Source organism: Pithys albifrons, chromosome Z (assembly GCF_047495875.1).
Source record: "Pithys albifrons albifrons isolate INPA30051 chromosome Z, PitAlb_v1, whole genome shotgun sequence".
Lineage (NCBI taxonomy): Eukaryota > Metazoa > Chordata > Aves > Passeriformes > Thamnophilidae > Pithys > Pithys albifrons.
In genome coordinates, this window is record NC_092497.1 from 38418149 (window position 1) to 38434146 (window position 15998).

Below are 15998 nucleotides of genomic sequence, written 5' to 3' on the forward strand. Positions count from 1 at the left end.
TAAATTATAATTTTCAAATTTTCACAGGTTTTTCTTAGTACATTTAGAGTTGTGAACAATGCAAAATAACTGCTGAAACAGCTGTAGACTCTTCTGCTAGACACCATGTGTCCCAGCAAAGCCACTTGGTATTTTGATACCACATTGTCAATGCAGTTGTCTCAGTAACCCTTTGCTCAAACACTCAGTAACATTACACACTTCCATAACCATCTACTCTCCATATCTGTTGTTAGAGCAAAACTTTTTGTAGCAATACATAAATTGCTTAAAATGCTGTCAAACTACTACAAGTATTTTGCTTGGAAAAAAGAGTACTGGACTACAAAATAGGGGACATCACTTTTCCAGAAGCATTATTAATGGGGACTATTTTAGTCTTCAGTGACAGAGAATGACAGGCTGTAGCATTTCTTCAAGTTAAGAATAGAAAATAACTGTACTTGCAAGAATTCAATTACTCTGCATTGAAGCTGCCATGGGGTTACTGTACATTTATACATCAGAAAGTCAGCAAATTATTTTTCTATAAATTAGTCTCTCAAAGATGACTTTTTCCTTTCTGTTCTGAATGCCAAATTCCTGACTGCTTCTCCACCACAGAGACTTCATATCTGGATAGCCAACATCTGTAAAAACATTTCTAATGAAAACACTACTAATACAACCCCCCGGAGAAACAAATGAAATGAGATCTAAGTATGCAGCCGCCTTTCTACAGCTCTGTCTTTAACAATAGTGAGACTAGTGCCTCCCTTCCAAGCCTTGACACAGGTCATGATCATTTAGGCACAGTAGTAGCAAAATAAATAATTGTGTAAATATGAAATAACCAGTATAAATACTTCAGTAGCACTTAGAAGATATGATAAAGGACTTCTGGTTTTAGTGGTGCATTAAGGTTTATCTCAGTGGATGGAAGGGAGAAGCATTTAAACAGCAGTGAAGGAGAACTACAGATTGAATACTTGAAAGCTCAGTGCCAGATATAACAATGCTACTTTTAAGGAACAGCAGTTTTGAAAGTGTATTACTGTTAAAAGTGTTGGATCACTGCTAAAATATTATAGAAACAGTGGTTATAGCTTCACTCCAAAAGAACAACATATTGTAAAGCTCAATAGCGTAACAATATATTTAAATCAGATTCAAAGCAAAACAATGGCATCTTATTTTTAAAATAATTTATCAAAGGTTTTCACAATGCATTCCACTGCTTTAATATGCAAATAAGAATTTAGACACAATTTTGCCATTAAACACTAACAATTATCAGGGGGAAAAGGTCTGTTTCTCTGTAAGACTTCTCAAAATCTTAGCTAATGCTCCATACCAAGGCATATAAACACACAAATATTGAGGTTTCCTGCCTTACATTTAAACTTGTATTAAGTAATTTGAGGTAATTCTTTTGTACCAAAGATTGGTAGCAACACCTCTGGCAGCAAAATTAGCACATACCAACACAAGGAGGGGATCCTCTGGCTGAGTATCATCAGGAAAAAACAACAGTGTTTCTAAATGCCCTCATTTTCAGGTGGGCTAATGCTAATGCTTTTCTTCTAAAAGACTGGATTGGTCAAATACAGGATATGATTGAAATTTCCTTACTCAGTGAACTACAAGCTCGAGGCCCAAATCCTAAGGCAGTTGAAGGCTGGGAATGATCTGTCATGTAACTGACACAAAGCAGCCATTCCATCCTCCCACTTTCCTCCATTTGGGTTCATAGAAACATATTGGTAAGAATACTTGTTTTGAAATAATTCCATCAACTTTCCTACTGAAATCTGGGAACAATAAAATCAATAGGAGTTTGCCAGAATTCCAGGAAGGTCTAGCTGCTGCTCCTCCTCCCACCACATTTTTCTCTGGTGTATAGAACCAGGAATGAACCTGGAAATGCAGGTCTCATTTCCAGCAGTCTTTTTAAACTGGGTGAATTAAAATGAGCTCCTTATCTCATGCATCTGTTTCAAATGACATTTTGTTTACAATGAAGAGAGACTGAAATAAAAATTTTAAGATACTTCTGATTAAAAATTATTTGGTCTATCCATGGAATAACAATAACCTTTAAAATGGCTTTGAGATAATAAAAAGGCAAATGGAAACCAATATAAAAATTTTCTTCAAAGAGGAGTAATATTGAGGTCATCTCTGCTATACGTATCTGCTACAAATATGTATCTTGCCTCTGGAGTACTGCAGTCTAAAGCTCATAGACAAATTGTGCTGGAAAAAATTAAACTGAAACATGAAGCTTAGAGTACCCTCACTCTAAATGCAAATGACGAACAGTAAGAGTAGTGACTACACAACAAAACAAGAAAGTTAAGTTCTTTTAATAATCACAAAATTTATGCTTTGCACATTGTAAGCTGTGATCTTTCAAATGGCTAAGTAGACCCAAATAGCTTAAATTATCAGATTTGTGTTTTTGAAAAACAAGTATTCTATGATTTATTTTACTCAATACTTTGATTTACTAAAGAGAAAACTAACCCAAGGTTTTCTAAATGCCACAGCAACACAACTGCCTTTTTTTTTACATGCCACATAAGAGGCTCAATTAGAAATCAAAAAGTGAAATTAACACAATAATTATTTTATGGATTCAAACCTTAAAGACCATCACATTACTGGAAATAGTAAACATTTCTTTTGTTAAAATACATAGTTAAAAATAAATGTAAAGTTCTAAGTATTTACTTAAAAATCAAATTTTATTGAATAATACACCTGAAAAGTGAGAGAATACCAGTCCAAAAGCCTGACCAGTTATGAAAATTTAGTCAACGTTGTCTTTTTATTATTTAAGTCTCAGGCACCCTCCAGTGTTTGGAACAGAAACTACACAAGAGAACAAGCATTTGAAAAAAATCAGCATGAACAAGTTCTCCTGTCAAGACAGAAGCATCCTGAGTCATTTACAGTAATTGCATATAACAATGCATCAGTGACATGACACAGCCATGGTGAGAAAAAGATCATAAAATTACATTTAATGGATTTTTAAGGGATTTAAGGAGGTGATATTTTCTTTGCTAATGGAGAGGGATCTCTTTAAGCACATTACTTTGAAAAATCCAGTCAAGTGTGCCAAGTATTACAAAAGCATTTCTTACAAAGTCTGGTATTGGTATTTAAGTACTCAGTTAATATGATCTCTGTTTAAAGAGCTTGTTTATAATTTTTTAAGGTGTCTAAATGAATAGTTTATGAATCAGGAGATACACCCATGGTAAGGAGGAGGAAAACTAGTGCATTTAGAGGTAAAGCCAGATAAAATATAACCCTCCCCCCACTGTACAATTAATACAAAATTAAATTGTACAATTGTGTATTATTTTACTTTTTAATACATTTTATAATGAATACTAAACAGAAAGGTCATAGGTACATAACCATATCTATGGAAGTTCACTGATTTTATGTAAGAAACCCAAACCAGTAACTTTTCCATTGGTATCTTTGCTTATTTAAAAAAAAAATCCTAGGACAATTTTTGTACTTGACATTTGAACGGAAACACTTAGGAGTACAGGACAGAAAAAAATGCTATTTAAAGGACAGCATTGTACGTTCCTGTTATTAGTAGATCCACACAAATCTAACAGAAACAGAATGAAGGCTGGAAACTAAAACTTTTTTATTATATTATGATTATGTACAAACGAACATTAATTCTTGTTCTGTACCCTGTTCATATTTCCACAGTCAAACAAAACTTCACGTACAATTTAAGTGGTAATAAGATAACATGCTTTGAAATACATGCTAAGTAACGTCAAAGTGATTACATCTTGATTGAAAAAAACATCTTTACTTAAAACAAGAGCTTTCCTGTGCCTGTGTTCAGAATGTAATTTCACTGAATTACTGCTTCAATTAACTTTCCTCATTAGGGATCAATGTAAGAATGCATGTGTACCTCTGAATTAGGTCTTTACTGTCCTGGGTTCACCCTTACTGGTCTATATGCAAAATTGCCTGGGCAACCAAGGGATTTTACCTGTACAGTCAGGCTAGTTAGTAACTGGTTCAGCTTCAGTTTCATAAGGTTTGATTTCCCCCTACATACACACACTCAAAGCCTTGTCTCTGGTTTACTACAGAACTTAATTATGTTAACTAGAGTCAGAGATGCAAAAATTGATTACCTTGTCATTTTGTTAAAAAGCAACATCTGGTCAATGCTGCAACTCAATTCAGAATTAAGAGTTTTGTCAGGGAAAGCAGCTGATATCACTTTTCCCTAGTATAGCTGAAGAGATATTTTTACAAATTGAAGGAAACCATGACAACATTGACCAAAACCCTCTTAGAATTAATATTAAAAATATTACAAATAAACCTAGTCAGGGTGATAAAAAAGAGGTAGTAAACATTTTAGAAAAAAGGACATAAGATAAATATATTTACACACATTTATATATACATACATATGAGTATAAAAACATTATAAACCAGTCACTGCCACTGTAAAACTTACAACTGTGCTTAACTTGACATGTTGCAAATATTTACATTGACTTCAAAGAGAGCTGACAACAATGTGCAAAACAAAGCATGATATTACATATTTTGCAAAGTAGTACAGGTTTATAGAAATCACTCTGTTGAGATTTTGGCTCCTTTAAACAACTTTTTGTATGCTTTTAAATAGTGATGTTCCTTTTTGCAATAGCTTCTCTGATTTGACGATCAAGTTCACTTACAATATGGTCTTCATGATTATAGACTCCTGTTCTCAACAGGGTATCCCTCTCTTCTATCAGACGAGAGAGATAATCATCCACGTTCTCATTTAATTTTCTACAATGAAGACTATCCACTCCACCAACAGAATTATCTTTAGCATCTTGCAATTGTCTTCTCTCTTCTTCTTGTTGCTTTAGCCTGATGTTGATAAAAGAGAATCAGACAATGAGACATATTAAAACCCACCCTGACTATCTGTCTATTAAGTCTTTAGTTCATCTAATGACACTTAATAAAATAATGAAATCTGTAAAGGTAACAAATTATTCTGTCACTGGGGAAAACAATTACACATAAAAGAAATGTTAATATAATAATTAAACTAACAAAAGTTTGTCTATATGCATATGTAACTATGACACTTGCTATCAAAGCTTCTACTTTGACTAATGCAAACTGTACTCAGATTAAAAAGGTTCAACATACAAAACTAGTGCAGAGAGATTCTGGAGGACAATACTAGGTAGATCTAAAATTTTAAAGAATTCTAAATAATAATAGTGCAAGGCTTGTTCTTTTCTTAACCCCATAGTTATATTTAGAAATGAAAGACTAAAATAGACAAAAGCCTGATACTGTAAAACTTTGACCATAACACAAAAACCAGATACAGTGACCTTCAATGTAGATTTTGCTACCCTCCAGTACTGCTGCAGTTTATAAATGTACAATCTTTACCTAAAGGACACTAAGCAATGTTCTTTCACTGAACTGACAGACAACTATAACCTTGAGTTAATTAACTTCTTCCTACTTTGAGGCTAACAGCAAGAAAAAAGGGAAGGGTCTGGGGGGAGGAATCTTACAGATACTTTTATACCTATTAAGTTCATTTCTAATATCTTCTAACTCTTGTCGGTCTGTTTTCCCCAGCTCTTGTTCTTCTGCTGCCAAATAGCGCAGCCTCATGTGCTCCAGCTCTTGCTGCTGCTTTTTAAGATGAGCCATTGCATTTTCTTGTTCACGCTATAAGGGAAGGGGGTGAAGACATAACTCAGCTGAATATGTGATTAAAGGTAAAGGTGCAAATTACAGTGACAGCAAAAACTGAGGAATGAATTAGTGACAATTACATTTTCAGGAGTATTACAAATGTAGGAGTTATCTATAATGCAATAAGACATTCTGTTATCACCAGCTAAGACCAGTGACTATCACAATCACAGTAAACCTGTCCAAGCTGGATCAGCTGAAGCCCAGTCACAGATATCTTCCCATTAATAAAATAGCAAAAATGTTAACGAACTCTTTACTTACTCTGGCTTATGTTGGTAAACATAAAACTTAGACTTCTGGAACTGCTCAAAGTACTGAGATTTATTCCTTGGCTATATGGTATTCTAAGTTATAAATATTTTTGAGGAAATAAAAGCTTAATAGCTGAGGAAACTTTCATTATCAGTCCCACAGTGCCTAGTATCAAAGCTTCAAGACCTACTTTTTGAAACTGCCATGTGTGCTTAAAAAATAAGCATTCAAAAAAAAGTTCTGGCAAGATGTCCTTTCACATGTGCATAGTTGCATGTGAAATTTTAGATAACTTGTTTTGTGGCTTTAATTCAATCAATCTATGCATTCTAGAAGTTTGTCTCTATTTTTGTAAGCTCTATACAGACACTATAACAAAAGTAAGGTTTGAGTCCACTAACACTTTATGACAATAAAGTGTCTTAACGAGAAACATTGTCCTCCCTCCACTTGTTTTCCCTCCTATTTTCCATGTGACCTTGTCAATACAGCCAGTCTCACATTCTGAATAAGACAGAAAACCTGTGGTAGTTAAAACATAAGACAGGAGAGTATACAAACATCCCGGATCTAAGCATACAGTGAAATGCAAGGCCTACCTTTGTAATTTTGACATTGCCTTCATGTGAAATATTTCATTGTTAATAAAATCAGTTTCATACTTATTATGGGGGTAAAAAATGATAATTTTTTGTTTGATAGGTGTGAGCATATTCTTTATACAGTCAATCTAACAATACTTGAAAGACTTTAGTCAGGCAGTTTCCTGAATCTCAGTTGCCAACTCTTTACACACTTTGTCAATGATCAATATTTTATAAGAAAATCTGAATTTCACAATGAATTGGTGTAAACCAAAGACTCTAATTGTTAATGTGAACAGACAATGCAACGGAGAAGTACTTGGCAAGAAATCATAGCATGTAGATAAACACAAGATACTTTATTTTTATACTAAATTCAATACACCAGCCAGTGAAATTAAATGTTAGAACTGCAGTGAGACAGGTCATAAAGCTTGAAGAACAACTTCTGAAAGAGATAGATACTAATAATAAAACTAGAAGCAGGAATCCTGCCAAGGAGTCTACAGCTGATAAATAATTGAGGCATAAAAACCACTTGGTGAAGATAAGGCCATAGTCCTTCCTTTCCCACCAAGAGTTCATTACAGAAGAACATTCCCATGTGCAAGACACACCCTTTTTAAGTGGGACAGGTTTGAAGAACAGTTTCAGACTGTAGTAGAATAGATTTCAGAACAGGACTCTACAAACACACTTCACAAATATTAAAAAGGCACTATAGACACCTGATTTTTTCCATGAATTTTCAAGACTTATAACTGAATTCAAACAAAAAGATGCAAGACTAACTGAAGCTTAGTCTTAATGCATCACCAAAAGTGTTACTGACACCACAGGAATAATTATTTGCCCAGTTTTTATTTTATTCTTCCTTTCAACAGAGTTCTCAGGAAGACCCAAACCAAAACTAACAAGATGTATGCATACACCAGAAAGAACAAATCCAGCTTTTGTTGAAAAGGCAATCTTCCAAGTAGTCTTAAAATAAACAACCAATGAAATCACATACAACCAAATACAAAACAAAGATGCCATGGAGAAAATAGTCTCAGATTACTCAGGGCTTAGAACACCAGAGAAAGGATAGCAATTGATCATTTCCAAAAGAGCAAGAAGGTATCAGTGGAATCCACAAAAATCTACTCTTCAATATATTCACAAATGAGAAAATCACTCTGGAACAGTTTGCAGCTGATACAAAGTTATTCAGTGGAGAAAAAGTGGCTGTGAAAGAGTGAGATATTATGGAGGCAAAAATACGAGTTGCTTTGAAAAGGAAACAGGTAAGTTAAGAACACATTCATTTATGTCTGTTACACGTGATAGCCTGAATGCAACTGCTGGCTCATGATGTACTGAAGTAACTGGCTGAGTGCAGCTGGAGGATATTCAACTATATCCACAGTGGGTTTCTGGATCTTATGCATCTACCTACGGACCTTTGTAAGGTCCAGGATGATACATCACATCAGTTCACTAGTTAGGTTTTTCCCAGTGACTGAAACTCGAAACCAGGTATATTCCAATTAGAGACATGATTCAAGTTGTTAACAGAGTGGAAATTACTGACGTAATCAATACACTTAGACATACTAGGAGCTTCTTGATGACAGAATGTTTTGAATCAAGATAGACATTTATGTTTTAAAAAATGCTACATGTAAAGCAGTCCGTTCAAGTATTTAGAAAGAAGAGACAGAGGGTGTTTGGGGATTTTTTTTTTCCCTAAAGTCCCAGCAAATATCACCATGGTATTCTCTGGTCTCCAAATATAGATAGGCAAAAGCATCTGGACAGTAAATCCAGACTCTATGTATAAAATAGTCTATGAGGAGGAATGAAATAAACAACCTGCAAAGAAGAATGGGATTATTTTAACTACTTTAATTGTTGGACTTTGAGTTGTTTATTTTGCCAAATGCAGGTAGGAATATAAAATACTGAGTCATAACCTAGTCTCAAACAGGTTAGTATAAAACCAGTACAACTTCAGTTAGAGAAAAATTAAATAGATTGACAGCAAATTTGATTATCTCAATTACTCAGAATCTAGAAGTATGATAACAGCTATAATTCTTTTTGAGACCATCAATCATTTTATTTGGTGTCCCTATTGAATCTCCTAAGCTAAATAATCCTTTTCAAAATTAAGCAAATGAAAATTCTGCTGCTTCAGAAAAAAAAACTTAATGCAAACATGAGATCTAAAATTTTGATGATGTTAAATTCTCCTCTGTAAAGCTCCATTTAGTCTCAGGGGAAGAGTGATCGCCCTGGGCATGTGGAACAAACCTGGAAATTTATACTTATCTGTCCTTACAGGTAATCTAGTAGTCAGTCTCATGATTAGCTACTTCTTCTGATTACACACCAACTCTAAAGAAACTTAGAACACATTTCCCTGTGGATCCAGTACACCCTGCATAGCCAAGCTGTGGGTTTGAGATCAATCACTCTAGTACATCCTGGTTTATCTGTTGAAATTATCTAATGGTGGTAAAAGCCTTGGAGGCCACACAATAAATTAAATAAGAATGCTATTTACCAGCAAACCACCTCATCAGTAGGAACACCATCTTGCTCCTGTGGAGAATGAGGCTGACATCTTTCCCTTAGGTGATGTCAAGAATCTAAATCTTTTACACACAAGAGGACTTTATTGGTCCCTGTCTCTTCTTCTAGTCTTTCAATCTATGGTGATTTGTAATATGATTACCCTCAGTCCAATGCATTTTTGCAGATGGTGAGAAAAAGATAAAACTTTAGAAAATGCCTCGTTCTTCAGTTCAATTCATTCATGCCCTCACTGTTACATCTTAAACTGGGGCTACTGCCATGGGAAGCTGGGGTATTAATTTAAGTCTCAAATTTGTGTATCTCAATAATTCTATGGGAGAATTTTTCTGAAAATATGTTGGGCAAAAATCACTTGAAAACTAAATACTGGAAAATTAAGGAAAAATAGACTAGCCCTTGCTACTAGGACAGACAAATCATCCCACAGCTGTGACTACACTCACTGATTTGAGGCCTTCTAATCCAGTCCTTCAATTTGTAGACTGTATTATTCAGACCTAAAAGGAAAGATTTTGCAAGAGTTCTTACAGCTGAACTTCAGAGAAAGGCGTAACTGCATGTTGGCCTTACAAAGCATGTGGGACCACCAGATGCATGACAAGCTGCTAAGTGACTATTTGAAGCATGAAAGTTCAACAATCATGTAAGTTTCGGCTGTTAGCAACAAGCTTGCAATGACAGTATGAGAGCAAAAAAGGCATTTTAAACAAGTTCTAAGAACAAGTACATGCCGAAAGAAGTATATCTACTTAAGGTTAATGTCTGAAGCTCAAGCAGACCAGAAAGAAGACACAATACTCCTGATGCTTTCATATTGATCAGAAGGGAACTCATTTAATAATTTGGTCCCTTATGCCTTCACTGAACAAGTTCATTTCAGAAACATATTTTTTTTTTATTAAGAAATATTTTTCATGATTAATTAAACCAAGAAAAGGACTAAAGGGAACAATGCAGAAGCCAAAGCGATGAAGCAAAAGCAAGGCTCTTATGCAGAATCCTTTGTTCAGTTCTGTTCCTTTTGATACTTTTCTCTGGGAAACGTCTATTAAAAAAACCCTAATAAACAAAAGAAACAACCAAAACCAGTTTTACTAGTGAGCATGCTCTTTGCTTGGGATAGTATTTCTAAATTTGTAGGGAAGTAAGATTTAATGTAGCGTGTGCTAAATTCTTCTTTTCTTGACAAAGGAGAAAAACTCTTATCAGTACATTTTGTCTCCAAGCTACTATTGTGTAGGAATTCCTTTCAGACAAATGTGATTCAAAATTTAATTTGACTACTAATACAATTGTGATGTACACCTGACAAATATGTGGCATTTTCATATCTGGGGTATTGAGGTAAAAGTCAAAATTAATTCCAGTCAGTGAAAGTCAAGAATTTCAGAGGCATGCCATGCTGTGACCATGAACAGTGATATAAGCACAACATCATTAAATTAAAAAAATAAAAATCAACATTTTCTGAAGGAAGATATCTCAACCTCTCAGTTTAAGACAGTCCAACTTGAAAAAAAGACACTAAAACAAGTGAGGAAGGATTTTGCAGATTCATTTATGATGGAGCCTGTGTGTAATTTACATTACACACTTCATAAACTGCGATTTTTAAATGTCTTTCCCATCATTAGTCTTTGACTCCTTTAAAAAGTCTGTCATAACAATTTGTAGGGTGCATAAAAGAAAATTTGCTCTATGTATACCATTCAAAGCAGAGCAAGAGAAACCCATTTCCTAATAATCCATCAATACAAGATGGTAAAGAATTTACAACAGTTGTGTGATAAGAAGCAAGGCATGCTGATTTTGAATTCATTTATACATAATTTGGTTATGATGTGTTGAGGGATCATAAAAAGACTGTTTTCTGTTACAGTGAGAGAGAAGGAAGGATTTCTTATTCATCTCAGTGATGAAAATGGTGTTACTTTATCAGAGACGTTCAGATATTAAGTTCACTTTTTCCTGGGCAATGCAACAATCCACTGAGCAACAAGCATTTTCTTCCAAGCCCAAGAAGGAGCAGAATTCTACTGCATAGCAGCATTTGAAATGTAGCAGAATTTATTGTGAGGTCTTCCAAAGTGAAAAAAACAGTATTAATAAAACACTTTTGCACATTTACAGTAAAAATAAAGCTAACTTCAGCATTTCTAACCCCCTTTGCAACATCTTAGTTTTTTCAGTATGCACAGAATAAGATTAAGTTATAATTGAATAAAAAGTATTAAGTGTACCTCAGTGCACACAAGTTTATACATATATACTCATGTGCTTAAAACTCTCAAGTCAAGACATTCTGACAAAATTTCCTCTGATAATATATCCTAAAATAAGGAACATTTCAGATTTACTCCCAGCAGCTTGTTCTAGCCAGTCAGGCCATTTTAAAACTCAGTGACAAGTAATAGAATTTTTGATTTTAAACAGAATTTTGCATTTTTAAATTTCAGCTAAGGGAACACTCCAGAATCATCAGCTGCTAGACTAAAGGCAAATTTGTGAATAGAAGATAAAACCCATCAGAAACTCAGAACACTTGAAGGTACTTTACATTTGCATCACCACCCAATAATCATCAGCAATTATCCCACAGTAATGGAGCCACAGATGAATCAAGAGCATCATGTGCAAATTACTCTGAAAATTACCTTTGCAATATGTATTAATTGGCCCAGGTACCTTCCCATCCACTACTTTCTCAGCACTGCTGGTCACAGTATTCCCTTTTCTCATTTTCTTTCCTTCACTCCCTGTCTCCTTCAGTAAAACTCATCACCAATATTCCTTTCACTTATTTGTTCCATATTTGCCATCCTTCTTCTACATGCCCACAAACAAAACAAATCCAAACCAAGTAAGGTCACATATGAATTATCAAATAATTTACTTCAAGGTTTTACTACTTTTCTTCATTAGTTTTCATCTCTAATATAATGCTTGAGACATGGAATCCTGTTACATAAGCTTGCATGGTGGAAACCTCAATCATGTTTGAATCTTATGATACTATGGAAATATCAGCGTTAAATAAAAATTAACCAATAATAATAAACGCTCAAAATTTCAATTATAATCAGATCATAAAAGAATCTCTGTATGCTGCCAGGTGCTTTAGTTAAGAGGCTCTTCAATCAAAGAAGCACAATCTTTATTTTGCCATAGCTGCCTATAAATCCAAAGGGGAGATGTAAACATACATACACTAGACTAAACAACGGCTAAATAGCAGCCACTATTCACTCTCCCACTCATACATACCATACAAGTCTGTGGGAAAAACCTACGACTGAAGTTAAGGAACTCAAGTAAAGTTTTCTGAAAATAACCCAGAGCTGACAAGTCAGTAGGAGGGCCTGGATGGTTTCAAGACACAGTTTTTAACCAAGATTTGGACTTCCAACTGCCTTTTTTTAAATTTTTTTTTATGTGACTTATTTTCTTAACAAAGATTTACATTCTATCCTAGCTAAATTACTTACAAATTAATCAAATTAATTACTGAGCAGATAAGTAAGATACTAGACAAGACAGAGTGAATTGTCAGCCAGCCAATATGGTCTATGCTGTTTTAAACAAATGCATCAGTGCTGGTTCTAACAGGTCTGTAGGGCACAAACACATTAGAAAACTTACAAAAATATTTCTCCCAGAACACTCAATGTAGGTACATTTTGAGATTTTGGCTATTTAGAGTATATCTGATTATCAACTGCTGAAAGTGACATTTCTACCAGTTTTTACTTTTGTTTTAATACAATGTTTCTTACACCCAGGTACTGAATTTAGCACCAAAGATCTGTGTAAGCACATATGAAAATTTCTGCAAATAGATTGATTCCTCCCAGAAATAATGTTAACATACATAAAAAATATTCATGTCTTATTTATGCAGTATTGAGATTGCCCAGCCAGCAAACCTTGAAGGACAGTTTTTGAAAACTCCAGAAGTGATAAAATCTGCCTGGGTGCACAGATATGTAGGTAACTGTTGACATTTTTATCTCCCTAAAGCTGAACAGGGGCATAATAAATGAAGTATTAATACAGACCCGCAGTGAGTAACAGAGAGGAAGGAAAAGTAAGCTGGGTGAAGTCTATTGTCACTCAGCTTTACAAACCGCGCTGAAATTCAACTTCCTTCTGTATTTTTTTGCACAGGTAAGAATGATATATATATATGTGCCTTCATGTACTTCAGTAACACTGGCCCTGTGTTCAGTATTCAAAATCCTGCAAATGGAGAAGTTTAGATCATATTCTATTAACAGTCCCATACTTTTAAGTTATGTGCTGCCTATCTCACATTCTGCAAAATATAAAACTATACCAGATGTGTGCTAAGAACTAGTTCCAAAGTAAAAGTAAACTTTTTAATTAAGGAAACATTAACTTTTATTCTTGCAAATCAGAAGAGCATTTTGCTAAATGCTTAGCCTGTAGATTATGCTTCTTTAATTCACAAATTGATTGCACCAGGTCACCTTTGAGTAATGGAAATCTCTGTTTAAACATTTTTTTGGCAATGGGCAGAAAGCATTAGATCTCATTTCCAAGACTTACCAGCTGGGTTTTGTCATTAACATTTATTAACAATCTAAGATATGGCTTTCAGCGTCTAATCCTCACTACACAAATGTTTTGTATAGTTCTCTAGAGAGCTTTGGTGTGACAAATTACTGGCACAGATTACAGCCCTGTGACTATTCACCAGAGGCAATGCAAAATTAACATGGTACTAATCCAATTTAAACAAGAAATTGGTCAAATTATGCACAATTGCACAAATCATTTGAACTAAAGCAAATCTAGAATTCCTTAAGCAACAGTTTCCAAATATATATTTAAAACACAGTAAATGGTTTTTGATCATATCTGCTTCAACTGTTATTTGGCTCTTTAAAGTCACTTAAATTCTTTATCAATAGACCAAGCATAAGATGAATCACAGGAGTATAAAAACCAAAAGAAACTACTTTGAAAGGGTTTGTTCTGTCATAGAAAAGTTTTAAATAGCATAATTCACTGTACATGTCAACTTATTTTATGGTTCAGACTTTCAGCAGGAGGGTCAGTTGAAACCATCTACATATGCTAATAAAATCAGATCATCAGGTCTCTAGTGATGAAATTTGTAATGAGAACCTGATAGTGATACACAGTAGTGTTAGTGTGGCAAGTAACAATCTTCTCTTTCATTCTACAGGAATTTTAAAACATGGCCAGGAAAAAATAGCCTGGACATTTCATGACTGCTGGAAAAAATCTTAATCAGAGAGATAAGATTTATATTCTTCCTCCTATCATCTTCTCAAATCATAAATGTTTCAGAAATTGGAGATTAGAATTCATGACTCCTTTTACCACTAGGCAAAAAAAGGAGTAATTTGAAGATGGCTAATAAACATTAATTTTTACTTACTATTAATAATTATATATAGTGCACATTTGCTCTCTTTAAAGAGAAATAAAAATTATTAAATTAAAAAATAATTACAAATTAGGAGTTTGTGGGATTAACTTCTGTTTACTCTCCAAAATCTGAATATTCTATTAGTAGGAATGAAGTAGGTACTATAATCCTTAAAAAAAGAACACTGTTTCTCAACACCTGGAAATAGATGTGAATACAGGAAAAAAAAACCTTTTTACTAAACTTGAATTCTGAAGCTTTATATCAAAGTGTGTTCAGTAATTGGGATTAATCACTTCCTAATGTGTTTGTCAAGGCCAATGATAATGCTGGCCATTCTTAAATACACTGTTTAGTTCATGTTTACTGTTATTCAAAAAAGACAGATGGTGACAGAAAGAGATGCAATATGAAGGATGAAGCTGTTGGTATTGCAAGTTCGAATGAAGCAATTTCAAGTCCTAGGCATATGACTTGATCTATACAGCCATACACAGACACAAAAGAGGTCTGTTAGAACACAGCAGCAAAATAGTATGCCACCTTCGTATGAGATTAGGAATTCCAAAAATGGAAGAACATTTCACTTCCAGTTTTTTTCTCTAAGTTCACTTCATTTTACAGCATTCACCAAATCATTAACCCTCGTTTCTAAAAATGAAGATTTGTTTCTCATCTTTACCCTTTATTCATTACACAACTGAAGTACAGAACAGTTAGGGTTTTAATTGATCAGGTTGGTTGGGATAGTAACAAAATATTCTCTCTGGAAGTGTTGATTTAGCATTACTTGAAATTAAATTAAACCTTTTCTTTTTTACACACCTGCTTTTAACTATGTCAACTTCCTTCGTAAGTGTGAGCCTCAGTCTTTCCTGAGTTCAATGTCAAATACAAACAAGTTTTGCTGTTCTTATTTTTGTCAAAAGCATAACTGAGAGCTTTACTTTGCAAAGGCAAACACTAATAAAATGAAAACTGCCAGTAGTTAACAGTCATCCCAGCAGCTTCCAACATGACATTAACTTCATTGTCTCATATGACAAAAGAAAACCTGCATACCTGTTTTAATCTTGCAAGTTCTTTCAAAGCCCTTGTCCACTGCTGTTTGTAGTGGAGCTTTGACTTGGTAGCTGACTCTAACTTTCTTTCAAGTTCAGCCTAAAAGCAATTAAACTCATATCAGCTGAAGCAATAACAGCAGTAACAATCACTGAAGGATGTATATATACAAAGGGTCTGGGTTAAAAAAAATGTTTATGTAGTGTAATATACAACATCATCTACAGCTGTTATACAATATAACATAAATATTATGGCACATGAACATTTTCTTGTTTAAAATATAACTTTATTTTTATGGGATGGCCATTTATACAAAAAGCGAAAGATTACTTTTTAGCACT

At 34.1% G+C, this 15998-nt stretch overlaps 1 protein-coding gene across 4 annotated transcripts in view; it reads right to left on the reverse strand.

The window, feature by feature from the left end:
- Positions 1-3628: 3628 nt before the first annotated feature.
- Positions 3629-15998, reverse strand: part of CEP120 (centrosomal protein 120) — a 37938-nt gene continuing 25568 nt past the window's right edge. For 3 of the 4 annotated variants that reach the window (XM_071580129.1, XM_071580131.1, XM_071580130.1), the window contains exons 19-21: positions 15655-15753; positions 5585-5730; positions 3629-4902 (exon numbers count right to left, since the gene is read on the reverse strand). In XM_071580129.1, coding sequence (XP_071436230.1) covers positions 4662-4902; positions 5585-5730; positions 15655-15753 — 486 coding nt within the window. In that variant the 3' untranslated portion in view covers positions 3629-4661. The remainder of the gene's footprint in view (positions 4903-5584; positions 5731-15654; positions 15754-15998) is intronic. The other variant, XM_071580132.1, reaches the window with a different exon arrangement.